Consider the following 27293-nt stretch of genomic DNA (forward strand, 5'->3'; position numbering starts at 1 on the left):
ACATTAACCTCATTTATCTCCTTCCCAACTTACGTGCTATTATTATCAAATATTTTAGTTATATACTTTAACCCCACAAATTTGAAATTTTTATTATTTTATGCAGTCAGTATGTGTATAGATTTATCTTTAGGTTTGCCAGTATGTTTGCTTACCACTCCATCTTGCGCTGAGGACCTTCCATCTGGGATCATTTTCTCCTCTACCTTAAATACATTCCTTTAAAATCTCCTTTAGTTGAGGATCCCTTCTTTCAGTTCTTGTTTGTCTGAAAACATCTTTATTGCTTTCTCAGATAGGGTTAAAATACTAGGTTTACAGTTCTTTTCTTTTCTTCTTTTTTTTTTTTTTGGCCACGCGGCATGTGGGACCTTAATTCCCCTACCAGGGATTGAACCCGTGCCCCTTGCAGTGGGAGTGCAGAGTCTTAACCACTGGACTGCCAGGAAGTCCCAACAGTTGCTTTCTTTTTTTTTTTTCTTTTTAACGTCCTTATTGGAACCGACAGTTACTTTCTTTTGGGACATTGAAGGTATTTTTATTTCATCTCCTGGCTCCCACTGTTGCAATTTTGAAGTTGGCCGTCAGTCTAATTGCTGTTCCTTTGTACGTGGTCTGTCTTTTTTCTCTGGCCTTTAAGATTGTATAATTTCACTGTAGTGTGTCTAGGGATACCCACATATTTTATTTTGTTTTGTTTTTTAAGATGTCTTCGTTTATGTTGGCCAATCTAGCAGACCTTTCCTGAGATTCTTTTCTATATGGTTGAGCACAGAGAGCCTTGAGCTGGAGCACGCTATAAGTTTCCTGCAGCTGCTATAGCAAAGGACCACAGACCGGGTGGTTTAGAACAGAAATTTATTGTCCCACAGTTTAGGAGGCCGGAAGTCTGAAATCAGGGTATTGGCAGGGGCGTGCACTCTCCGAAGCTTCTAGGGGAAGATGCTTCCTTGCCTTTTCCAGCTTCTGGTAGCCTCAGGTGTCTATTGGCTTGTGGTTGAATAATTCCAGATCTCTGCTCTGTCTTTACGTGGCCATCTTCTCTCTGTGTCTGTGTCTAAATTCCCTTCTTCTTATAAGGACAGCAGTCATATTGGATTAAGAGCTTACACTAATAGCTAATTCCATCTGCAATGTCCCCGTTCCCCTGGCCTCACATTCTGAGGAGATTAGGGCTTCAACATGTCTTTTTAGGGGGCACAATTCAACCCACAACAGACACATGAGAAATGAAGTCATCATGCTGTGTTGGGGAATTACAAAATCTTTTTAAAATATCAGACTTTTCTGCTTTTCTGGCAGTGTTTTTTCAAAGGGTCAGACAACACACTGGAGGGACTGATGGGGTGGCGTGGGAGGCGTGGATGAGGATTAGAGCTGGGGGGAGAAATAGGGAAGGATGGGCAGATCTGGGGGAGATGGGGCAGGATCTCAGAGGTAAGTGGACATGAGTTTTTAGTGGCAGAGCTTCTTTCTAGGGGAACTTGTTGGTTTAGGTGGCGGATACTTTTGTCTGAAGACTCAGAAAAATTGTCCTGAGAAAGATCGTTGCTTGTGACACTTATTCTTTTACTACGTGAGTCATTATTTTTTCCTTCTCAATGAGCATTATTTGAGATAAATAATTTATTTTTAAAGAGCAAATCAAACTAGATGTACGTCATGATGCTGGACGTGATGGAGTATTTGAGGCAGATAACAGCTTCTTTCTGTTTTTCTTGTCTGGATGAGGTTTATGGAAATGAGTCTTCTTCTGGAGACTCTCAGTAACTTAGCGATAATTGTGTATTCCTGCCAGTGCCACGTATGCCTAAACCATACTGCATTATTTTTGGTATTCAACATAATAAGGTTACTTATCAGGCTTGTGTTTAAATCACATGAAAAATTCAAATCATGTACAGGGTTATTTTTTCTCTGTATATGAAAGTACTCTCTTCTTTCCTCCTGCTGTGGGCTCTCGAATCTTCTATAAGTGAATTGGTGAAATGTCCTAAAACCTGTTTTTTACAGCATCACACCACTGGCAAGACATCTTGCTTCTGATTTCAGTAACTGTGGTGGAGTTATTTAACCCTAAAGGCCACAACTTGACAATGTTTGTTGGCATTTAATGATCTAGTGCTTTTCTTTTTCTTCCTTGTTTTTTTTTTTTTTCCTTTCCTTCAGGATCCTTGGACTCCAGAATTAAAGTTGAAGTTGGAAAAGTTTCTGGCTTTAATTTTTAAAGCCAGTAACACGCCGAAGCTTTTAACATTATATGTATCCTTTTGAAGCATATGGAGGCCACCTATGGTGTTAGAGCAGCTCACTGGCCTAGATGTCCTCAAGCAGGGATAGTTGTGGTCGTGCTGCTTTCATACTTAAGAGCGAATTAAGCGTCAATGGGAGCGCGTGCCAACCAGTCCGCGGCCTGTTAGGAACTGGGCTGCACGGCGGAGGTGAGCGGCGGGCGAGTGAGTGAAGCTTCATCACCGCTCCCCATCGCTCGCATCACCACCCGCACCATCGCCCTCACCATCCGTGGAAAAATTGTCTTCCACGAAACCGTCCCTGCTGCCAGAACGGTTGGGGACCACTGCTGTAAAGGATTGACTTCTATGGCGTTGGGTCTCTGAGACGCGGCGAGGGTCCTATTTTCACGTCATGTGCTGAGAAGCTGTCTGAGTAGGAAAAAAAAAAGTCTGTCTTCTTGAAAAACAACTCTTTGGAAGAATTGTCCTTCGCAGAAGATCAGCTAGTCACTTTTAAGGCCTTGAGGCCGTGGCGTATGGACAAGTCATATATAACTTGTCACTCAAATTAGGACTTTTTCCCGTTGTGGAGCACAGGCTCCAGACGCACAGGCTCAGCGGCCATGGCTCACGGGCCCAGCCACTCGGCGGCATGTGGGATCTTCCCCGACCGGGGCACGAACCCGTGTCCCCTGCATCGGCAGGCGGACTCTCAACCACTGCGCCACCAGGGAAGCCTCAATTTAGGACTTTTAAAAAAACAACTTTGTTGGGACTTCCTTGGTGGTCCAGTGGCTAAGACTCCGTGCTCCCAATATAGGGGGCCCGGGTTCGATCCCTGGTCAGGGAACTAGATCCCACATGCCGCAACTAGAAATCCCAAGTGCCACAACTAAGACCCGGCACAGCCAGATAAAAAGATAAATATGTTAAAAATAAATAAATAAAAAACAACTGTAATTTGCACACTGTGAAATTTACCCGCGGTGCGCGCATTGTTTAATGATTTTTAGCAAATGGATAGAGTTGTGCAGCCGTCACCACAATCCAGTTTAAATAGGGACACTTTTGAGAGTAAAAAGGGAGCACTGACCGGACAGGGGACCAGGCAGCAGGTGTAGATGGAGCTTGTCCGGGGAAGAATGTCACGGATCGCCCGGCCCGTGGGAGGCTGATTTCCCAAAGCTCGTGCGTCTCTAAGGACGTTCATCTCCTTTTGTTCTGAGCAAGAATGTATCAAAAGTTATTCCATAACAAGAATATAGCATTTTGAATTGTAAGGCTGGTGTTTTTTGTTTAATTTAATAAAACATTTAGGCCACTGTGCTGCATAATACCTTCTGCTTCCGTTCTAACTCCAAAGCACTGGATTCTCTTTTCCTAATTGAACTCTTTGAATTGAAATCCCTGGGATTTCATGGCGTGTTTCTCCTGCTTCAGCTTCCTAAGCCTCCGGTGGCTCCCTGTGGCCCGTACTCAAGTCCTCAGCCTCACTTTGAGACCGCCCACCATCGGGCTGAGTACAGCTCTCCTCTCTGCTTTTATATCCTTTAAGGTTTTGTTCCAATACTACCCTCTGCCCACATACCATTATGTTTGCATACCCAATTCTTTTCCCTCTTAGAGTTCCATATAAAAGGACAGTTTTCAGTGAAATTAGGACTTTTCCAACTTGGTTTATGATTACTTGAATACACTTTTAAAAAGCGTTTCTCCTTAAAAAGGTAATGGGGATGATGTAAAGATTCTAAAAGAAATTTTTTACGTAGTAAATCATATTAGTTATATTAATAATAGCACCCATTTCATTGGAATAATATGAGGATTGAGTTAATACATGAAAAACTTGCTTAAAACAGCCCAACACATGGAAGCACTTGTGTTACTGACTGTTAGCTGTTAGTATTATAGTTTGCAAATAGTTGTTACCTTTTATCCTGTTCAACATGCTTTGAAGCAAATACACTGAAGTCTAGCAGGTAACTATAGACATTATTCCTTTCTTTCCCTTGTTGTGTGGAAATATTTGGAGTTCAGTTCAACGCATATATTAGGTTGAATATTGTGCTAGGAATTAGGGACACGAAGAAAAGGCCAAGACATAGTTGTCTCAGGCAAGTTGGCGTTTTGAACAGTACAGTGGGAGTCTGTGAGGCAGATAGAATGAGGGACAGGAGTTCCAGGTAGAGGGAACAGCTCGTGCAAAGGCACTGAGCCTGTGTGGGACAGGAGTTCCAGGTAGAGGGAACAGCTCGTGCAAAGGCACTGAGCCTGTGTGTTTGGGAAACTGTGATGCATTCAGTATTGCTGGAGCAGAAGAGTTGAGAGAGAGAGTCAGAGATTAGGCAGGCCCAGGGCACAAAGGTTCCTATGAGGTCCCGTAAGTAATGAGGAGCCTTTGAACCATTTTAAGAAGAAGAATAGCATGGTTATGTTTACATTTCTAAACAAACAAACAAAAAAACACTCTTTTTTTATTCCCGATTATAAAATTGATCATATTCCTTATAGAAAATTTGGAAAGCACAGAAATGCATTTGTGTACATACATACACCCCAAAGTATGTAATGTTTACAATAAACGAAGATAGACAGCTATATGTATGTGTATTTTAAAATATTTTTTATCAAATGAGAGAATTTCCTCATATCATTAAATATTCTTCAAAAATAGATTGTCTTCACAAAGTTTAAACATAGAAATTACCTACATCCCAGCAGTTCCGCTCCTAGCTGTATACTCAAGAGAAATGAAAACATGTGTCTACACAGCAACTTGTACATGAATGTTCATAGCAGCATTATTTGAAATAGCTAAGAAGTGCCAACAACCCAGATGTCCATCGACTGATGAATGGATAAACCAAATGTGGTCTGTCCGTGTAACGGAATATTATTTGGCAATAAAAGTGAGTGAATTACTGATCTGTGCTACAACATGGATGAATCTTGAAAGCATGATGCCAAATGAAAGAAGCCAGACCCAGAAGGCTGCATATTGTATGATTCCATTTGTATGAAGGGGCCAGAGGGGGCAAATCTACAGAGAGTAGACAGTGGTTGCCTAGGGCTGGGGGGGGGTTGGTGGTGACTGCTGACGGGCACAGGGTTTCCTTTTTGGAGGATGAAAATGTTCCACAGCCGACTGTAGTGATGGTTGCACAACTCAGTGAATGTACTGAAAACCATTGAAATGTACACTTTGAATGGGTGAATTATATAATATGTGAATTACATCTCAATAAAGCTGTTACCAGAAAAATTAAGAAAACCCAGGGACTTCCCTCATGGCGCAGTGGTTAAGAATCCGTCTGCCGATGCAGGTGACACAGGTTCGAGCCCTGGTCCGGGAAGATCCCACATGCCGCGGAGCAACTAATCCCGTGTGCCACAACTACTGAGCCTGTGCTCTAGAGCCCGCGAGCCGCAACTATTGAAGCCCACGTGCCACAGCTACTGAAGCCCACACACCTAGAGCCCGAGCTCCGCAACAAGAGAAGCCACCGCAATGAGAAGCCCGCGCACCACAACCAAGAGTAGCCCCCGCTCGCCGCAACTACAGAAAGCCCGCGCGCAGCAACGAAGACCCAATGCAGCCAAAAATAAATAAATATATATATATATATTTTTAAATTAAGAAAACCCAAATAAAACAGGTAAATACCTTGCTATCAGACATGCAGCCAGATGTGTAGAAGCTGCGATTTAAACCCAGGAGGCAGTCTGGTGCCAGAGTCTGGTTGTAGTTACCGTGCCATGTTCTCTTCATCCCATTCTCAATTTTCTTAGGCTAACGTTTTAGCACTGAAGTTACAGCGTTAAAGGGTATGAATTCAGATTTGCACTTTTAGTCAAACGTTTTGGTAGCTGTGGGGAAGGTTTTTGAAGGGGGAAGGAGGCCAGTTAGGGGCTGTTGGACTCAGAGTGGTTCTTGGGGTGCATAGAGGAGGATTTATCTGTGAGTCATGAGTCACCCAAAAATCGAGAAGTCGGTAACTGTCTTAGTTATTTATAGCAACATTAAGAAGCGCCCTTCCCTGTCCTGAGATTTCTTTTTTACCACGCTGGGGCTCTTTCTCAGATTGGCCAACACAATGTGAGATACCCTGAGTTTCTGCCTCCTGAATGCCTGTTTTCCTGAACTTCTTTCATCCCAGAAGGAGAATGGACAAAGCAACAAAGGTAAATCATCTAGATGAAAAATTTTAAATCACAACTTTGCCAACTCGAGTTTTAAGTGATGAAATGGAGAGAATTCCGCGGACTTGGCAAACGAGGGCTTTAAAAATCTAAATATTTATGAAGTGCTTTGTAGTCCTTTTTAATCTGCGTTCCTTGAGACCCCCTTTTCAGGGTGGATGGTATTGTTAGCTTTGTCTTGTATGTCTGGTAACTAAGACACGGAGAAACAACGAGAATCCAAGCAAGAGCCAGAGGGACCTAAGTGCAGCAGCACAGTTAGAAGGCGCAGTACAGTGTGGGTAGGGAAAGAGTTACTTCAGTATCTTTCACTTTTACCTTAAACTACTTTAACAGGGTCTTATCTCCGCAGCAATATGGAGTTCTCGTTCTTACAGAGCATTTCCATTTTTTGCATTCAGAGTAGGAATTCCAGCCTTACACTTTTAGCATAAAATGATGGTTTTCCAAGATGAGTAATTTTTACCAGACCTGTTCATTTTCCAGAAAGGTGAGAAAATTTTTAGTTAACATGAAATTGGTGGCCACAGTTGGGGTTCTTTGCCGGAGTTTTGTCTGTGATACAACATTATGAAAACTGCTTAAATTATTCTGCTGCAAAGGGTTATATGATGTGCTTCATGCCTTTGATAACTATTGAGGGCATAATCCTCAGTTTCCAGCAGGTGGAGTTTTACTACGTGAAATAACACATTTGCCCTTTTCACAGCAGTCATGTTAGAGAGGATTGCAAAGCTTCCTGCCATTGTTTTTCTGTTTCCTTTTAGAGAGTTAAAGTTTTCTAAAGAAAAGAAGCATCAGTAAATTATTTAGCTCTTGGTGTGCCAGGGAACTGAATGATGAGCGGGGCTGCAGATTTGATTCCCACGCGTGCTTCAGTAGCTTCAGGTGGGAAGCGCTTGGGTGTTTCTTCTCGCCCTCAGTGGCCTCGCGGGCCTCGAGCTCAGCGGTTCTAATTGCGCCGCTGGTTCCGCAGCTGGGCCTCCCCTCCCGGAACTCAGAGGGACCTGCGTGGAGGAGCGGCAGGACTAATGCCCTCCTCGGTCCGCGCCTGAACTCAGAGGAGCAGTGGGGACCGCTCCGAGGGTCACAGGCTGCAGCCTCGAGCTCCCGGAGGTGGCGTTGCCCCCAGCATGGTTACGCGGAGGACGCGTACCTGGGGTCTCTCTCTGCGGCTGCCCAGGCCTGCTCCCTACTGGGTTAGTGCAGCTCCGGGCCTTGGCCAGGGCGGGTCCAGGCCGGTTGTCTCCCGTTCAGCACAGCTGGAGCTCCTCAGTTGGGACAGGCGCTCGGGGCTCGACCTGCAACCCCCAGAAATGCTCCTTTGCCTCACTACTTCTCTTGCTGCCCAGCAAGCTGCCTCAGACTCAGTGGCATAAAGCAACCATGTCCATTTATTCTTATTGCTTTCATCTTGCGTGGTCTGGGAGTTGTGGGCTCAGTCAGTTCTCCCTCGGGGTGTCTCCCGGGTGTAGACCGAGCCGGGTAGAGCTGTCTCCAAGGCTTCCACGTGCACAGGTCTGGTGGCTGATGCTGGCTCTCGGCTGAGCTCTCAGCAGAGGCCCTGGACTAGAATGCCCACGTGGACGCTTCCTCAGGGCCTGTTGGCCGGGTTCCCACCCAGGGTGAATGTCCCCAGAGGGGGCTGGATGGAAGCCGTGTCACCTTTTCTAACCCAGTCTCTGAAGTAACTCAGTGTTGTTTCTGGTGTGTTCTATTCATTAGAAGCAAATTCCTAAAGCCAGCCCACATTCAAAGGAAGGAGACTTACATTCCACCTTTTGATGGGAAGGAACTGTCAAAGACCCTGCAGTCATATTTTAAAACCACCACCCAACCTGCGTCCTTTGGGTCCCAGAGAACTGCCTTAATTCGTTTTTTTCTCTTTTTTAAATTAATTTATTTAATTAATTTATTTTTGGCTGCGTTAGGTCTTCGTTGTTGTGCGTGGGCTTTCTCTAGTTGTGGCGAGCGGGGGCTACTCTTCATTGCGGTGCGCAGGCTTCTTACTGCGGTGGCTTCTCTTGTTGTGGAGCACGGGCTCTAGGCGCACGGGCTTCAGCAGTTGTAGCTCGCAGGCTCTAGAGTGTAGGCTCAGTAGTTGGGGCGCACAGGCTTAGCTGCTCCGCGGCATGTGGGATCTTCCCGGACCAGGGCTCGAACCCGTGTCTCCTGCATTGGCAGGTGGATTCTTAACCACTGCTCCACCACGGAAGCCCCTCATCTAACTCTTAAAAAAAAAAACCAACAATGCATCTAAATGAAGTAGAAATGTTAACAAGGGAAAGCTTGACTGCTTTTCTGTAGGATCACTTTTGTTATTGATTCATTTCATACTCGAATTATAGGAAATATAGGAAATTATATAATACAGGAAATTATAGGAAATATAAGGTCACTCTTTGTGACCTTAACTGGCATTCTTTTGGTTGTATATATCTTTTGTTTAAAGCTTGGGATGCAGTTCTTTGGACTTTTGCACAAATTATGTCAGTGGCTTTGAAATATAAAGAGTCTCAATAAATTTTGCTGGCATGATTACGACAGTTTCATTCAAATAACATGGACCAAGACATCTCCATTAAAAGTTGAGATCTTGCATGGCAAGGCATCTTAGCTTAGTTGTCCTTGTCTCCTAAAACTTTTTGTTACTGAGTCCAAGCTCGCTTTGCTCGCCGCATGACAGGCCAATGAATCGGAGACAAGGTCTTGAGGCAAGGAATACGACTTTATTCGGAAAGCCGGCAGACCGGTGTCTCTGGAAAACCATCTTATCTGGGTCTGGATGCCAGTTTCTTTTATAGAATCAGAGAGGGAGAGGTGGTGAATTAAAGTAAAAGGGCCATCAGTCTTGCAAAGCATCTTCTGGAATGACCAGACTCGGAGAGAGGATGTGTTAGTTTCTTCTTTCTTGCAGCCATCCACAGGTGGGCAGGGTTCCCTGAGGCAGGCTATTAGGTATGCTTATAATAACAAAAGCAACGAAAAGCAAAGGTTAAAGTCTAAGAAACAGATCGGAACATGGAGTCTGATTTAGCTCTTCCCCGTCACAATTTGACAGGGAAAAAAAGAGTCAAAGTTCTGTTTAATGCTCAGAAATAAAGTTGATATTTTGAGCTGTAACCCAAATAGCTTACAGTAATGGTTAGGTCCTGTGTGTAGCCAGTTAAGGTGTCTGCAAGGTGATATCTCTGGATAGCAGGCTCTTTTTGCTAAATGGTGTATTTGAAAGGGTTATGAACGTTTCAGCCCAGTTGCCTACTTCTCTCTTTCCTGTAGGCTGCTGGCAGTGAAGGCTCTTTTGCCTCAGGTTACCATACTTTGAAACTGTCATAAATTCCAGTTCTGGGTTCCCAAGGCAAAAGTTCCACAAATAGTCCCTAACGTTTAGTTAATCGTACAATGAGTTTATGTGGTGGGGGGTGGGGGGGAGAGTTTTTTGCTACAGTCCCCTTTAGAGAGGGACTACTTTGTTGACGTTAACACTGATAATTTGGGAAGTCATTCGACCCAGCTAATGGGTTTTGGTATTTCATTCGTCGGCCACTTGGTACACGTTGAGAAAAATGTCACAGATACTCTTTAATATTTATTCCCATAAAATGGGACTATGAATAATCTAAAATTTTCATCCTTGGAAGTTCTTGTTTATGTAATTTTGAGTTTTGGATGTATGAAGAAGCTTAAATGATACTTAGTGTAGGAGGAAGGTAGTGACTCCTTCCCAATATTATATTAGGAGAAGATTGATAAATGATTTCTAAGAATGTTCTCCAGAGGTTCAAGTACTGGATGTAAATTTGTGTCAGATGACTCTTTAAAGTTATCTTTCAATACTGAGATTTGATGGGCGTTCAATAATAATAATAATTCATTATGTGATATTTTGGGTTTTAGTAGTTAAAATATTTTACTTCTGCACATCAACAATTGTGACACATGAAAGTTTTTGAAATACAGTTTGAATGTGGGTGATCCTCATAGCTGTTTAGGACACAAATTAGGAGGAAAACATAATTTAGGACAGTGTTTCTCAAACTCGTGGTCTGTGTCAGAGCCGGGAGTTTGTTGACAGCACAGATACTTAGCCCCTACCCAATATCCACAAAGTCAGAGTCTCTGAAGGTAAAGCTTGGTCATCTTTATTTTTGGATGATTCTGATATATTTCAAAATGTGCCTTACCACTGCTTTAGGACGTAACCTTTCAGCCCCTTTTTCAAGTTATCTACTTGCATAGAAATATATTTAGAAAATCTTTGACCCCTTTCCGTGAAAGGCAATAATAATAATAGCTGCTGTGTGTGGGCAGCTGCTGTGGGCCAGCCGTGTGCTTGGCACTTTGAGTATATGTGTTCTTTAATCCCCACAATAACCCTTCAAGATCATTACCATTTTCCCCATTTTATAGGTTAAGAAATGAGAAGCAGAGACATTAAGTGTCTTGCCCCAGATTACCCAGCAAGAAATTGGTAGGGTAGAGATTTGAACCCAGGTCTCTAACTGAATTATAGTTGATTTACAATATTATATTAGTTTCAGGTATACAACATAAGTGATTCAATATTTTTAGAGATTATACTCCATTAAAGTTATTATAAAATAATGGCTATATTTGGTCTTTATAATTGTAAAGGCTCTCTCTGTATACATGAAATGTGTTCTAAAATGAAGGCTTTAAGTATTATACAGTGCCTGGATCGGGACAATATTGAGTTAACGTGGGTTTGGGGGCAGCAACACGTCCTTCCATCCAAAACATAGCCTTCCAGGAAAGGGAAAAAGTAGGATAGGGCCAAGGAGTACTGACACCGAAGAAGATTTGTATAGTCCAACTGTGCCCAGGGTGGCGTGGCCATCAAGCACTGCCATGGGGTACGGGGCCAGGGTGGGGGGGATTCCAAGGAGACAACCCTAGAACCTTCCAAGGCTGCCGCTCTAAGACTTATGCTTCATCGAACTGGCAGAATGAACACCTGGAATCTTACCTAATCCTGGATTTGAGTTTTCTCAGCACCTGTCAAGCAGCCCTAACCTTTACTTAAAATGAAGAACTCTCTTGCGGTTATGAGTTATCCCCCAGACAACCTCACGGGGCACAAACAGAGAAAAAAACTCAGTTTTGGTTCAACCATTTTGTGAGCTGATTCTAGAAAGAAACATTGAGTTTGTTTCTTGTACATAGAGAGAGGAACTAAAAGAAGTTGCATGGGGTTCAGCCAAGGAAATAGATTTTGTTAGGAAAGCCAGTGATGACTCAATTGAACTACCGGGGATAAGAAATGAAAAAAATCAGTGATTACAAAGCACTTTGTAATTAAAAGTGGCATGAGACAGAAGAAGTGTTAAACACAAATACGGAGCATCAAGTTCATTGTTATGGTAAAATATTCTGACAGTAGGCATGGTACTCCCTTGAGAAGAATATAATTATTTTTTATTTTGTAGGGGTCTTTTAAATTGTTGCTTTTTTGTTTTAATATAAATATATATTGTCTTCCTAGAAGTATTGCAGCAGCTCCACCAGCAGCTGGTAGAAGCTGAGCGTAGGTCAATGACGTACTTGAAACGGTACAATAAGATCCAGGTGGACTACCACAATCTCATCGGAGTCACAGCAGAGCTGGTGGATTCTCTGGAGGCCACAGTCAGTGGCAAGATGGTAAGGAAGGTCCCCCATTGTTCATGTGTCTTTTTTGAGATAAAGATGTGTCATGACACATCTGTTGAAAAAAAAGAAGAAAAAGAAGGCATGTACATAGAAAATTCAGGGACTTCCTTGGCGGTCCGGTGATTAAGACACCGCTCTTCCACGGCAGGGGGCACGGGTTCGATCCCTGGTCAGGGAACTAAGATCCCGCATGCCGCACAGCGAGGCCAAAAAATAGAAAAAAGAAAGAAAATTCAAACAGTACAGAAATAAATAAAAAGAAAGTGTGTGTTTTCCTTTTTCCTTCTCTCCTCTTAAAACTTAACTGCCACCATCCTGGTGTGCTTTCTACAGCCAGGGTCGACACGACGCCAGGTGTGGCATGCGGGCCACAGATAGGCACATGAGCTCTTACAACTGGAGTGTGCAAGCAGAGGCCTGCAGACCACCAGGCAGGAGTTGGAAGGGCCTCCACGATCAAAACAGGGAGAGATGGGGTTGGGGGGAACACTGGAATCTTAACTAGCTTGTTCTTCATGTAAAAGAAACACGTGCTCTTGGTAAAAGATTGAAACAACTCAGAGGAGTATATAGTTAGGAGCAAAAGGCCTTCCACACACAATTTCTAAGGCTCATTTTCTTACTGACATTCAAGATTAACACTTTCTTGTGGATTATTTGAGAGCACTTCTGTGCATGTGTGTGCACGTGTGCGTACGGTATGCACATACTTACTTGGGATCTTGGGATCCAGTACTCTTCTCAAACTTGCTATTTCACTTTCAATATATCTTGGAGATCTTTCCACACACCTACTTCATTCTTTTTGATGCTTGTACGTTATTATTCCACTGCAAGGGTGAACCATAATTCATCAGACCTCCGATGAGGAACATTTAGATTTTTTTGTTTGCTTTAACAAAAACTGTTATAATGAACATCACATCCTTGTATATACTGTATACCTTTGAATATAGGTAAGATAAGATCCTAAGAATGGAATTGCTAGGTCAAAGGTTATGGGCATTAAAACTTTGAGAGGTGTTTTGCCAAATTATTTCTCCATAGATTTCAACAATGTCTACCCACCCCCCCCACCCCCAGTAGCATATCAGAGCATCTATTTCTCCATACACTTGCCAACACTGGACATGATTATACGTTGAAATTTTTGCCAGTTTGCTAAGTAAAACTTGGTATTCTGAATGTTTCAATTTACATTTCTTTAATTATGTATGAGGCTGAATATATTTTCATATGTTTTTTGGCCATTTACATATTTGTCTTTTAGTCAACTCTTTATTCCTGTCCTTTTCTCACTCACTTGTTTTAAGCAAGAGAGTGACAGAATCAGATTTCCTTGTTAAAGGGATGGGTCTGGCATCAGTTCCGGTATCAGCCAAAAGAGGAAACAGTTTCAGGAGCAAGGGGTTGATCCAAAGTCTCAAAAATCACAGAAAACTGTAGAAGTCCAGAACGGAAAAGTATCCAGTGTTTCTGACACTTAGAAGGTCATTGGTGGTGGCCTTTGCCATGAGTTTCCTTGGGGTGATTCAGATGGGGGCTCGACTGTGGTGTGTTGAAAGGTAAAGTGAAGGGGAGGCGGCAAACATTGGCTATTCTTTCAAGGACCTTGGCTGTGAAGGAAGAACACTGAGAGGGTGGTTGATAGATGAGGGCCTAGGGAGGAGAGAGGGGAAGGTATTTTTGTAATATTAACTGTATTTGGACATGTTTCTAGGTTGTAGGGAAGGAACAGGTTTACAAGGAAAGGTTAAATGTACGGGATGAAAAAGGAATGATTAAATTTTGATACTGTGGGAATTCAGAGTAAATGGGCTCAGGATAATGTAGGAGGTGCAGCCTTGAGATGGGGCCCTTCTTTGTCTGAGTCACTTATAGACGAGTGTCGAGGGATGACCAGAGACATCTGGCACAGAGGGGCAGTCTTTCTGGTGGCCGAAACAGACCAGATGTTTCGAGGGGACAGACAGGAGGACCACAGGGAGACAAAAGGGTCTAGCCCAGTGTTCTGGCTCTTTCCAACTCACCAACCAGTTGAGTTGTCCTCCTCTTGTGGGGACGGATGAGTGAGGGGTAGGAAGAGAGCCAGTTACGTTACCATATGGAAGTTCAGCACATGGGATCATGAGGCTGGGGAAAAGGAGCTTCCCTCTCACAGTCAGGCACAGGAAAAGTCTGGGAGGGAGTAAAATTGTTAAGAGTAGTTACCTCCAGGGATTGGTCTGTGGGGTGGGGCTGGGGAGAGGTTGTGTTACCTTTTAAATGAGCACATGTTACCCCTATAAAAAGAAAAGACATAAGATGAAAACGTTTCAGAGATTACCACCTTAGATGCTGGATGTCCATCCTGAATCATGGTAGCTAATGAGAGAGGCATGAGAGGTGCTGAAGGAAGAGGCCATGATGCAGTGGCATCGATGCAGCAGTAACCCAGCCACCTGTTGTCTAGCGCGGGACAGTGTATAAAGTGTCTCCGTCACTCATTCAATAAGCGTTTACTGAGCCATCTGTCATGTGCTAGGCTCTCCCTTGATCTCATTTACCCCCCTCCCCGTGACGCAGAGCCGTGGCCTCATTCATTTCGTCCGACAGGTCAGGAAAGCAGGAGGCAGAGCTGTTGGTTTTCTCGAGTCCACTGCTTGAGCCCAGATCTTCAGATTTTCAGTCCGGCTTTCTTTCCATCACATTATGGCCACCCAGTGACTTTGTTGCTTGAATTAACAAAAAACGGTTTAAAATCGGTTTATTTTATGGGAAATCCCTGGCGGTCCAGTGGTTAGTTTCACTGCTGAGGGCACAGGTTCAATCCCTGGTCAGGCAACTGAGATCCCACAAGCCACCCTGTGCAGCCAAAAGAAAAAAGAAAAATCAGTTTGTTCTACATGACGGCAGGAGTACGTTAAGTGGAGTTCTGTAACTTAAAGTATGCTATCCCGTGACCACACCAGTAGTGTGTTAGTTTTTGCGTCAGGCTCAGTGCTTCCACTCCCTAGGGCTGCGATGTTAAAGCAAAAGCTCACCTTTGTGCCCTCGGAGAGGCTGTTGAGAGTCAGCTCCGACACTGGCTAGGGTGCCTCTCACGGCTCCGGGGATGTCTCACCCCTTTCACCCGCCGTCCATCCTCTGTCCTCCGGCAGATCACCCCCGAGTACCTGCAGAGCGTCTGCGTCCGCCTCTTCAGCAACCAGATGCGGCAGAGCCTGGCGCGCAGCGTGGACTTCACGAGGCCCGGCACGGTGAGGCTCTGCGCCCGGGTCTGCCCCCAGGTGTCAAAATCCCGTAACTTTAAAAAATGGTAGAACAGGAGAAATAACACATTCGGAGTCTGCATCTCAGCGGGCTTTGGAGGTCTGTGCGTTCCCAGAAGGAAGAGTGGGTTTGGGCCGCTGGGAGGCGGCCTCCTGAGGGAGGGGGCGGGGGAGGCGCGTTTGTCTCTTCCAGACGGAGCTGCTTGTTGGGTCCCAGGGCCGCTAATGGCAGCAAGGCAGTAGGAAACGAAGGAAACCTCGTCCTGTTTGAAAAATCACTGCCGTGTTGGGGTTGTGCGGTGGCAGACGGGCTTTCCTTTTATCTTTTTAAACTTTATACTTAGAATCATTGCAAACGTACAGAAAAGCTGCAAAAACTGCCCGAAGGACACTTGTATACCTTTTGCCCATGTTCACCACCTGCTAGCATTTTGCTCGTTTGTTTGTTTACTTTCTCTCCACAGGCACCCATACACAATGTTTTCTGAACCATCTGAGGATAAATTACATATGTTTATGGCCCTTTGCTCCTAAATCCTGGAGTGCAGTGTGCATTTCTTAACAGCAATGTTCTCTCATATAACCATGTGATTGTCAACTTCAGTAAATTTAATATCAGGCAGTATTTTTACCTGACTAACCTACTGTGCATGTCCCAGTTTTGCCAGCGGAGTGATTAACATCCTCTACAGCAACCCCTTCCCCGTGCCCGGAGTGTGGGCTCAGGTGTTACGTTGATTTGTCATGTCTCTTTAGCCTCCTTTCAGCTTCAACACTCCCCACCCCACCCCCGTCTTTCTTTCTTTGACTTTCATGACATCGACATTTTAAAAGAAGACAGTCCTTCCCCTTCTTTAAAAATAGAACATTTCTCCTTTTGTGGTTGATGTTTCCTTGTGGCCAGACTCAGGTTTGCGTTACAGGCCAAGACATTACGTAGGTGACGTGTCCTTCCTAGGAGAGCTCATCTGGAGGCATGTGGAGCTGAGTCGGGTTCTCAACCAGGGGCACGAGTATAGCTGTGTCTCCAGAGGAAGTTTTCAGAGTTCGTGAACGCATGTCCCGGGAGCGCACACCAACCTGCCGCCTGGTCCAGAGGCTGTGTGTGTGGAGCCGGGCAATTAGGAAGGAAGCGCCGGGTGATGCTGAGGCAACCCCGAGGGTCAGAGCCCCAGCTTTTAATGAAGTGTTTGCACATTCATACTAGGGTCTTCATAAACAAGGCCTTTTTCAGCATTAAAATAACCTACCTGATTCTCAAGTAGATTTGAAGCAGCTTATTATGAGAAAACACAAATATGAGAAATGAAAAGATAGAAAATAAAAATAAAGAAATTTTGGTTAGAATTCATAGAAACTGAAAGTAGATTGGTGGTCGCCAGGGAGTGGGGGAGATGAGGGGATGTTGGTCAAAGGGTACAGCCATCTGGCTTTAAAGTGAATAGGTCTGGGGATGTAACGTGCAGCATGGTGACTACGGTTAACAGTACTGTACTGTGTACTTGAAGGTTTCTAAGATCTTAAATGTTCTCACAGCCGCAAAAGGTAGCTGAGAGGTGACAGCTGTGTCAACTGACCTTATCGCGGTAATCATTTCACAACATATACATTTATTAGATTATCACACTGTATGCCTGAAACTCACACAATGTTGTCTGTCAGTTATATCTCAGTAATGCTGGGGGAAAAAAAGAAATTGTGCTTAAAGGAAGATGAGGGTAGGAAGAATAAAAGTAAGCCCGGGCTCAGGCTAGTATAAAAAAATGCATGTCCTAAGTTACTGTACCCCTGGGAGCGAGGCTCAGATTTGGCTGTGGGCTTCCCAGTAGCCTGTGCAAAGAACAGTTGCATGACTTATTTCTAAAGGAAGAGAGAGTATTATTCACCGCCTCTAAAACGGCATTTGTGCTACGCATGTAGCCTGTGAAGCACAGCAGTAAAATGAACGCCTGCGAGCCCATCACACGTGCCCACAATAGACCATTTCAATGCCACCAACGTCCCCTATGTGCCCTTTAGATGGTGAACTTTTTCCAAGTAGGTATATTACTCTTACAATTTAAAAAGAAGTCTAAGCACCTTGTTTTTTGAGGACCGGAAGGTCCGAAAACTGCCGCACGGGGTTTTTCTGGTGCTACGACCCGCGGAGAGTTCCCCTCGTGGATCTTGGTAGAAAGGACATGGTAACGTGGTGAAGAGCCAGCATCCTTGACCATGTCCTCGGGGTGCACGTGGAAGCGCACCGCCAGGCTTTCGCTGCATCGGCTGTGCCACACGTGGACAGGAGCTGCGGAGTCCATGCTTTAGGATGTGGGTGCAGTGATGTCAGCATACAGGAATCTTAGCGAATCGACCATTTTTAAAATGTCAGTAAAGCACACACAGACATCCGAGTTTCGAAAAAGTAACTCCCTCATGGGCCCTCTGGGATGAGGGGTTTCAAGCCACATCCCTGTGGCCTGGCTGAGTTGACCCTCTGTGTCCAGTGTATGCTTAGCTGTAAGTCATCAACCTAAGGTAACATTAAGGATAGAGTGTGTTCATCAAAAATGATGGCTTTCTAGCAGTAATTAGCATAGCAGGATCTGTGTCTAATAAGACCACTTCTTCCCCCAACCCCTTCCATTTATGTATTAATTCAGTAAATACTTAGTGTTCTCAGGTTGGTTTATAAAACCCCACCCTGTCTTGCATATACAAGAATCCTGTCTGTTGGCGGAGTGCTGCATCCAGCATATTTAAAACTGATGTTGGGACTTCCCTGGCAGTCCAGTGGTTAAGACTCCGCGCTTCCACTGCAGGGGGCACGGGTTCAGTCCCCGGTCAGGGAACTAAGATCCCACGGGCCACGTGAACAAAACTGATGTCTTGTTTAAAAGGAGCGGTATAAAAGGGGATGGGGGAACAACGTATCTGCTATTTCATCCCGTTAGAAGTTACCTTCATTTGTCAAGAGACTGGTCCTCCCATCCTTCCCAGTTATGGTGGCACTAAGGTACAGAGTTTAAGCCTCAGAAACCACGGGAGAGAGGATGTGCTCCGTTTGCCTTAACTCGTAACCGTTTTTTTTCCCCCACTTGAGTCATTGACTTAGTAACAGGCCATAAAAACTGCAAACAATTTTTTATTGTTCCTAGTATATTTTTCTTATAAGGTGATAAAAAGTGGGTGAGGGGTCATTATGGAAGTGTAAAAGAATATTGTAGTTGACTAGGCACGCCTAACGTCAATGTATGATATCAGATTTATAACGCATGAAGAGGAAATTAGGGTACAATTTAGATCAATGTCCGGTGACTGAGTCAGCCGGATCTAGGATTGGGAAGAAGATTGCTTTTTTATTTGTTTAACGGAATACAGTCTACCCGAAGTCCAAACAGGATGCCATCAGTTTCAAGATAAATAGGTAGGCACAGACCAGCCTTCCTTCTAGCCTGGTCCTTGATCAGCTTCTCCTTGGGCTTGAGCGTTTCAATTCACTGTACTGACAGGAGCCTGGCTGAGGCCCATCAGAAAATGGCTGGTGCTACGAAGTTTAGTGCCTTTGATACTGGTTTCTAAATCTGGCTGTTAAGAATCTGGCCCTCTGCAACCTCATTCACTGTTGAAAGTTCAGAAGGGCTCAGTAAATAAGACCCTTCTTCCCCCTGAGTTCCGAGCCAATTGAAAAATACAACAATAGAATGAAGGGAAAAGGAGCTGGAGACATTGCCACTGATTCTGACAAGCTTATGTTGGAGAATGTGGATTTTTTTTTTTGGTAGGCAGGTGAGTAACCTACTTTTGAGCCCTGGAATTAAAGAAATGCCCCCCCCCCGCCCCGTCATGGACAGCTGTGGCCCAGCCCATGCTCTCCACCCGCTCCACCCATACCACTGGGGCTGTGCTCTCTGTGCAGCCTCACTGCCCAGAGGAGGGGGGTGCAGGGCGGTGCAAATCCAGTAAGTCACCCCCTCTGGGGGGTATATGTGAAGACTGTGTATGTGTGGAGGCCGAGGACCCCACTGAGGAGACAAGAAGCGTGTTTCCACCCTACCTCCTTCCCGCCCCGGTAACTGTGTCCGGAAGTCTGATGCATTATCGGAGCTGGGCGTCAAATCCACGTGCTCCCAGGGTTGATATTGATGGATTAAATCTGGAGAAGAGAGCTCTCCTGGGTGGCCTCTTCCAGCTTGACTGCTTGTCACCACCACCACAAACCCCAGGTTTGTCATGCCGTGGTCCTTACCAAATCAGGTTCCAAACCCTGGGGCCCATTATTTGCTGGGATTTGAGATGAATCTGATTTTATATTATCAGGAATCTAGTGATAAGTAGTAAAAGGAGAAACTTCTTCCTCAGAGCACAAGAGGGAGGTTTGTTGTGTGTTCTAAGGTTATACAAGGGATACAAGAATATGTGTTAGCTGGAAAATACACAACAATTTAGCAGTAAATGGAGCAAAGCAGAAACCCCTTCCCTCCCTCACACTCACCCCATCCTGCCTTCCTCCACAGATAAGTGTTGACTGTGTTTCATACGCATCCTCCAGACCTTTAAAAATTGTATATAATTGAGATGTTGTTACACATATCATTCTGCAGCTGTCTCCTTTCACTTAACTACATTTTTGAAAGTCTTTCCTGTCCCTTTAGCATACTTGTATTTCCCTTATCTTTCAGAATTTTAATTTGAGAACAATATGGTACATTTAGCCGTTCCTCTGGCAGACATCGTCGGTTTTTTGCTCTTTCTAATGATGCAGCGTCCATCTTTGTGTGCTGCAAATAGCATTTAAAAGTGCTTTGGTATGTCTTTCTCTTCCTAGCCCCCTGTTTGCAGTGGGCAAGCGTGAATGCAGAGACACTCTCAAGGTGGAAATCTGAGCACAGCCCCCGGTTGAGTCCCAAGTCCCACCCTGTGGCGCCTGTAGGTTTGTGATTCATCGGATGGGAAAGTTTCCATTTAAACCCATCCTTATTGGAAAAATGGCTCTTTGGGGAATTGACCCTCCCTTTCTTCCTCGACTCCAGGTAGGCCGCCCTGGAAATGCAAGTTACGGTACTTCCCGGCGTGATAGCATTAAATCTATTAAAGGCCCAGGACATGTGAATCTTAGGAGGCGTCTACTTCCAAAATCAACCATCTTTGTTAGCAGTGAAAACCTGCAGGGGCGGGGGGTGGGGGTGGCGGGGGTGGCGGTGACCCTTTGGGGAGGTGGCCTCGTACAGTTGTTCAGGAAGCCTCGCTGTGGCACTATTCTGCTAAGGAGGGTACTTCCCGAAGCTTCCTGCTGTGTGGACTGTGGCTCTGCAAATGAAGTCCAGCCTCTTCAGCCTTGGCGTTCTCCCTTCGGTGGCTTGCTTAAGTCTTGGCAGGACGCCTGCCCTTTCCCCATGTTGCCACTGCATTTCGAGGCAGCCTTTCTGGGCCCAGTGCTCTGTGTATCGAGGAGGGGGAGTTGCACACCTGGTTCCCCTCTCCCTACCACACCTCATACACCAGTGCCTGTCACGTACCTGAACTGACTCTGCTGATGTGAGGGTTGAATACCTTTGGTCTCATCAGTCGGTAGGACCGTGATCGGCAGAGGGTAACTGTGCCATTAGCTCAGACCTTTTCCCCGACCTCCAAACCCAGACTTACCGGCCTTCTCCCCGTGAATGTCTGACAGGCACGTCACACTTTCCGTGTCCCGACCCAGGCTCATCTTTTCCTCCACACAGGTGATTTCCCTCCTGTGTTTCTGTCTCAGCAAATGGCACTCCAGGGAACCCCAGGAGTCACCCGAGGCTCTTCCCTTTCCTCTGCCCTGTGCTCAGGTGGCCGTGGGGATCTGGGCGGGCTTCCTCCCTCCTGCCCGGCCTCTGTTGCTTTGTGTCTGTTCAGGCTCTCCCTCTTTCTGTCCTGGCTTAAAGCAACATTTCCTGACTGGTCTCAGTCTCAAAACTCTTAGATTTCTGATGGCTCATTCACATGGGAGCTGGAGTGACCTTTCTGGTTGTGTCTTATTTATTTACTTATGCCCTCAGGCTTCAGGTACATACAGGAATCCCATCTGGTTACTCCCTTGCTTAATACCTGTCATCGCTTCCGGTCTGACCTGTTCAGCATGGAGTCCCCAGCCCTCCATGATCTCATGCGCATCTGTCTCTCCAGGCCTGACTCAGGTCTCAGAAACCCCAAGAAGCCCCAGCGCCCCAGCCCCTGGCACCTCCCCAGGTGTGCGCGTTGCTGTGCACCTTGCCCGGCCCCAGGCTCTCAGATGCCTTCAGGCTGTGGGGGGGTGAGGCAAGGCCGAGGGTTCAGACACTGGGCGCGCCCACGCCACGCGCACACATAGCGCCACTTCCAGATCTCATTTGCACAGTTTTCCATTCCAGCGCTCCCCTTCTGCAGTCACAACCCTGCGTTTTCGAGTTGTGTCCGTACCCCTTCCTGTTACAGAGCTGGCCATAGCAGCCTCCCTTGGCCATGTGGCGGGGATGTCCCTCTGGGTCCCTGGCTCCCGTTGCCTCTCTGTCGCGTGGCCAACACACATTTCCTCAGGTTTCCCACAGTGGTGACTTAACCTCTCCTGGTGACCGTTCCCCATGAGGTCGCCTGACAAGGGTCCTGCCTTTGTCCTGCACCGCAGAGGCGGCCCCCAGGTTCAGCGTTAGTCCCACGTTGAGCGGGGCCAGGGAAGAAGGGCTGGCAGTGGACCAGCCTGGTCCGAGGAGGTTTCTGGCTCCAGTCGGGGCCTTCCTGTCGCCCTGGGGCTCGCAGCCACTGCTGGCGTCGGTGAGGCTCCTTCTTTCTGGCCCTCCCTGGGCTGTGCACACCCGCTGCTCCTGTGTGCGTTGAAGCCAGTCCCATGGGATGTCCCCGTCCCCAAGCAACCTTGTTGATGTCACAAGTTTGAGACACGCTTGGTACTGAGATTCACGGCCCTCAGCCGTACACCAAACTCCCCGGAGAAGTCCCGCAGTGACAGGCCCCTGCCAACCCAGTCCACCTCCAGTCGCTCGTGACCCAGGGACACTCTCGCCACGTCACACCTCCTCCCGGTTTCTCTAAGCACGCTTCCTGACGTCATGCGTCATTAGCAAAGTCCCTCATCCTGCTCTTGTCACCAAGAGTGGTCCCAGGCTCGTGTGGCCCCAGTAATGCCCTCGCCCACACCATGACCCCGAGGGCCGGGCTCCGCTTCCTTGCCTGCAGCTGGGAAGGGGTGGGGCCGTAGTTCTGCGTGTTTACTCTCGGCTTCGGTAGCTGTTCAGTTCCCCCGCATCCAAGCGTTGCAGAGAGCCTTGCCCTGAGCCCGGCACGGCACAGGCGCTCAGTGACTAGCCGACAGGTGCATACGTTCCTCATTCCACTGGCCTCTACCTGTGCCCGGAAGGGGCTGCCGCATGTTCACACCGTGCTTGCCCAGTGGAAAGCGCCGCCCCTCTGCGCCCACGTCCGCCGGGGCCGGGGCGCCGGCCTCCTCCTGGTGCCCCAGGCCTTGGGGGCCTTACTCTGAGTGCCAGCGTAGAATCCCGGAACTCACACAGCGCCCACCGGGGCTGCGGTCAGGGCCTCCTTAGCGAGGGGATGCTCCCTGGGCTTGTCGTCCATACTCAAAAGCCAGAGTCACCTTGAAAGGGAAATTATTCCAACTGATGATGATTCTGGGGCCTCTCCCAGCTTTCTCTTCCTGGGGCTTTTCTTCCTTAGCCAGACTGTGGTAGCTGTGTCCACCCCGCCTACGCGCAGAGCAGTGCCCGCAGCTGATGGCAGTGACCTTTAGAAATCCAATCCAAGGTAAAGGTTAGTCAACAGATCAGAGCAGCCCCCTGAGTGCTCGAGCATTCTTATTAACGCCTCCACCTAAGAAGGAAGTGGTAGCCGTCGCCCGCTGTGAGTTCTCCATTCCATGGGCAAATTTATACTTGGGTGTCAATGTTCAGGTCAACTTCTACTTCATAACTTACGCCCAGTACCTCTCAGCTCTAGCATCCCCGTGAGCACTGGGAGCTCAGCGTGGACAGGCAGAAAAGAGGGGAAGTTATGCTGACTTCCATGCGCTCTTGTTGGCATCTGCACCCACTGGTATAGCATTGCCACCATCTTGCAGATGAGGCACGGAGGTTTATTTGATCATTGATTCTGCCCACTGGATTGCAAGCTCTCTGAGAAGAGGGCTTTTGCCTTGCCCACCGATTTCAGCGGTGCCTAGCAGAGGCCTGTTAGATGGTGGGCAGTCAGTACTTACTGAATGAAATACCACACCTTCCTCCCTCGTTAGGAGCAGGCTGGGTCATTCTCCCCTCAGCTCATTGCCAGCTTTAAAAGAAAATTTTTATTTACTTGATTGAATAGTAAAGTCTCAGTACTGTTTAACGTACTGGCTCTTCTCATGAAAGGGTCAGTTATTACTGCTTTTCAATTAATTTCTTCACAGGGCAAATAGAATGATATAGAATTTAGCAAAAGAGAAAAAAATCAGTGTTTTAAAAGATAGAGAACACTTTCTTTTCTTTTTTCTTTCTTTTTTTTTTTTGCGGTACGCGGGCCTCTCACTGTTGTGGCCTCTCCCGTTGCGGAGCACAGGCTCCGTACGCACAGGCTCAATGGCCATGGCTCACGGGCCCAGCCGTTCCGCAGCATGTGGGATCTTCCCGGACCGGGGCACGAACCCGTGTCCCCTGCATCAGCAGGCGGACTCTCAACCACTGCGCCACCAGGGAAGCCCGAGAACATTTTCTTAATTATGAAAAGAGGGAGTTGTATGTAAGTGAATTTTATTTGTGGAAATATGAAGTAGCCAATATCACTAACTTTAAAATATTTTTCTCTTGTGTATATATTATGCGAGTGTTTTACTATGGCTGTGTCCTTCATTGACCACATTACTGGCTCCTTGATCCCCTTAATGTGTTAGACAAGTCATTTAGATGACATTTCAAACAATGTTCTGAGCTCCTTGCTGTTTAAGCCAATAACAGGAATAACAAGTAATTAATTTTTGAAAAGTCAAGGGTTTAAAAAAAAAAAAAGAAAGGAAAGGGAATTCCCTGGCAGTCCAGTGGTTAGGACGCCGAGCTCTGACTGCCGAGGGCGTGGGTTCAGTCCCTCGTCGGGGAACTAAGATCCCACAAGCTGCACAGTGTGGCCAGAAAAGAAAAGGAAAAGTCAAAGGTTAAAAGTTACAAGATCATACATGGTCATGAACCATTTAAAAGCCGGGTTTTCGGTCTTCAAGGTGAGAATATGGGGATCTGTAAATACTGCGAAGGGAAGCAGTTGAGAACGTGGCCGATTTATTACATTTAGTAAATCAGTCAAGTATTCTGGAGTGCCCACTTTTGGAAGTCAATCTTCATTCATGCATTCAACAAATAAATGTTGATTGAGTGCCTCTGTGGTCCAGGTACTGTGCCAGGTGCTAGGGACATGCAGGTGCTATATCTCCAGCCCTTGTGAAACTCCATGCCTGCTAAAGGAGAAAGACACAGAAATGGCTGCAAAATGATCACAGTTCAATATGATCAGCGTGGATAATGTTCCGTTCGAGGGTTGTGGTGACATAGAGGGAACTGAGTGCTACTGCCTGCCCCTTCGGGAAGGGCTCCACAGACGGCTGAGACTTCCTCTCTTCGCCTCTACTTACTTTTGTCCCCTAGAGTTCTTTTAGACAAATTCCAAACATTCTATCATTTTACCTATAAATAATTCAATATACATCTCTAACAGATAAGGGCTTCAAAAAACGTAACCACAGTGCCGAATATAATTAATACTAATTCCTTAGTATCATGTAACACCAGTGCAGTCCATTTTCACATTTCCCGTGTTTTCTCAAAATGTCTTTTACGGTTGGTTTGAGTCCATCCAAACAAGTGTCATTCACAGCATTTGGTGGTTTCTCTATTTTGGTACATGCTGAATACCACGTTGCTGTAGTAGCAAAAACAAAACAATAAATGGGACGTGCCCATAAAGTAGGCAGTGATTTGGCCTATAGGCAGGATTAAAAGGGGGTAGGGTGGGAGGGGGATTGTGAATTTTTTCCATAAACACCTCTAGAGCGACTTGGTGCCAAGTGCATGTGTTCTTTGTATACTCAAAGATAAAATCTTAATAAAGAAGAAAACCAGGATAATAAACTGATTTTCATTGCTTTTGTTCTTTATGATGTCTTTGACTAGGCAGCTTTAAGTTCCTCTGGGAGCTTGGTCAGGGCGAACCCACCCTTTTTCTTATAGACTGCTGCTTGGAGTGGAGTAGCAACAAGCCAAAGGTGGGTGGCTTGGGAAATGCATCAGTAGGGTATTACTAAACTTGGACTTGGGCTAATTTTTAAATCATATACGATTATGGTTGGAGAATCCTGGTGGATGAAACACTTTGCAAATCCGTTGGTTCTGTGCCGTTACAGTGATTTGGGATTAATGCATTGCGGTCAGTGTCTAACACGATCTCTTTCCTTCTCTCCCCCTCCCCCCTCAGGCTTCAACCATGTTAAGAGCCTCCTTGGCACCCGTGTAAGTAACTACTCTTAGGAATTGTTATTAAGGAGAATAGCTATGGGTAAAACTGAAATTCAAAACAGTTTTAATAAAAGCTCTTAACCGCCTCGCTTAGACGAATTCCTTTGATTAAGCTGAAGCTACATGTGGGCATTAAAGGAAATACCAGTAATCATAAGTAATACTTACAAAATACTTACGAAAGTATCTTTTAAAGTCAGTTCTATTTACGTTGGTGAGGTAGCATCGAATGGAAAAAGTTGTTGAATTGTTCCTATAATATTCTACGGAAATCAGTTTAACCTCCCGTCATACGGCAGTCAACAGAACGTTGCAATGTCTAAGTTTTATGTTCTCTCCTGAGTCACGTTGTGACCAGGGCCACAGGGTAGCTCTGTGTGCGCTGGGGCATTCCTATCCAAGTCAGCCAGGCTGTCCCCCGCGGGGGTATCTGATGCACGGGGGCTTCACCAGGCATATGTGTTGCACTAGCGGGGAAGTTGAGAACCTTTGGCATGGACACGAGGACTAGGGTGGGTTCCGGTGACCCTCTGAGCCAGCCTTGGGTGGTGGTGGGGATTGGAGGGTGCTATGATATTACCAAGACGCCTGCGGTCGATACGACATTCCTCCTTCCCTCGGTCCTGCCCGAGTCTGACATTAACCCTGCACTCTGTTCACTTCAGATGGTGGCTGTAGAATGCAGTGCTTGTGAGCACGGACTGCCGGGGTTAAAACCCCCCTCTGCCACCGGCTCTGTGACCTTGGACCATTTTTATAACCTGTCTGTACCTCAGTTTCCTCATGGACTGTAGGAGAGTGGCTGGACCACAGAAATGGGGGATAGCCGAGCAACTTAGTAATATTGCCATTATTGGCAAGTAAATATGGCCTAAATATACATGACCGTTTTTCCTCCTTTGAGTAGAAGCTCCCCAGCTATGGAACATTATCAAACTTGGCTTTACAAATGGAACTTTTTTTGTCTAGAGAAAGAGCCTGTTTGCATTTTAAATTAAAACTTTTTTTCATTTTGAAATAATTTCAGAGTTGCAAAAATAGAACAAAGAATTCCCGTATACCCTTCACCCAGATTCCCCAGTGTTAATATTTTACACAAGCCCAGTGCAGTTATCAAAATCAGAAAATTAATGCTGAAAAAGTACTGTCCTCTAGTCTGCAGGGCTTATTCACATTCTATCAGTTGTTCCATTACGTCCTTTCTCTGGTCTGGGGTTCAATCTAGGATCACACGTTAGTCTTGTCATGTCTTAGTTTCCTTTAGTTTGAAATCATTCTTCGGTCTTTGTCTTTCGAGGCCTTGACACTTTTGAAGAATACTGACCAGTTATTTATAACTGGAATTTTTTTTAAGTATTTGTATTAATTTTTAAACTCACAATAGTATCTGCCTCTGGAAAAAAATAAAAATAATCAATGTGCCATGTACAGAGGTTTACCAT

The 27293-nt window shown here is 45.8% G+C and overlaps 1 protein-coding gene across 3 annotated transcripts in view; it reads left to right on the forward strand.

Moving 5' to 3' along the window:
• The window catches only part of ARMC9 (armadillo repeat containing 9), a 119736-nt gene that overhangs the window by 16301 nt on the left and 76142 nt on the right, over nucleotides 1-27293 (forward strand). For 2 of the 3 annotated variants that reach the window (XM_065881216.1, XM_065881219.1), the window contains 5 exons: nucleotides 2170-2262; nucleotides 6392-6416; nucleotides 11938-12095; nucleotides 15245-15343; nucleotides 25811-25845. In XM_065881216.1, coding sequence (XP_065737288.1) covers nucleotides 2170-2262; nucleotides 6392-6416; nucleotides 11938-12095; nucleotides 15245-15343; nucleotides 25811-25845 — 410 coding nt within the window. The remainder of the gene's footprint in view (nucleotides 1-2169; nucleotides 2263-6391; nucleotides 6417-11937; nucleotides 12096-15244; nucleotides 15344-25810; nucleotides 25846-27293) is intronic. The other variant, XM_065881218.1, reaches the window with a different exon arrangement.

This window comes from Phocoena phocoena, chromosome 7 (genome assembly GCF_963924675.1).
Source record: "Phocoena phocoena chromosome 7, mPhoPho1.1, whole genome shotgun sequence".
NCBI lineage: Eukaryota > Metazoa > Chordata > Mammalia > Artiodactyla > Phocoenidae > Phocoena > Phocoena phocoena.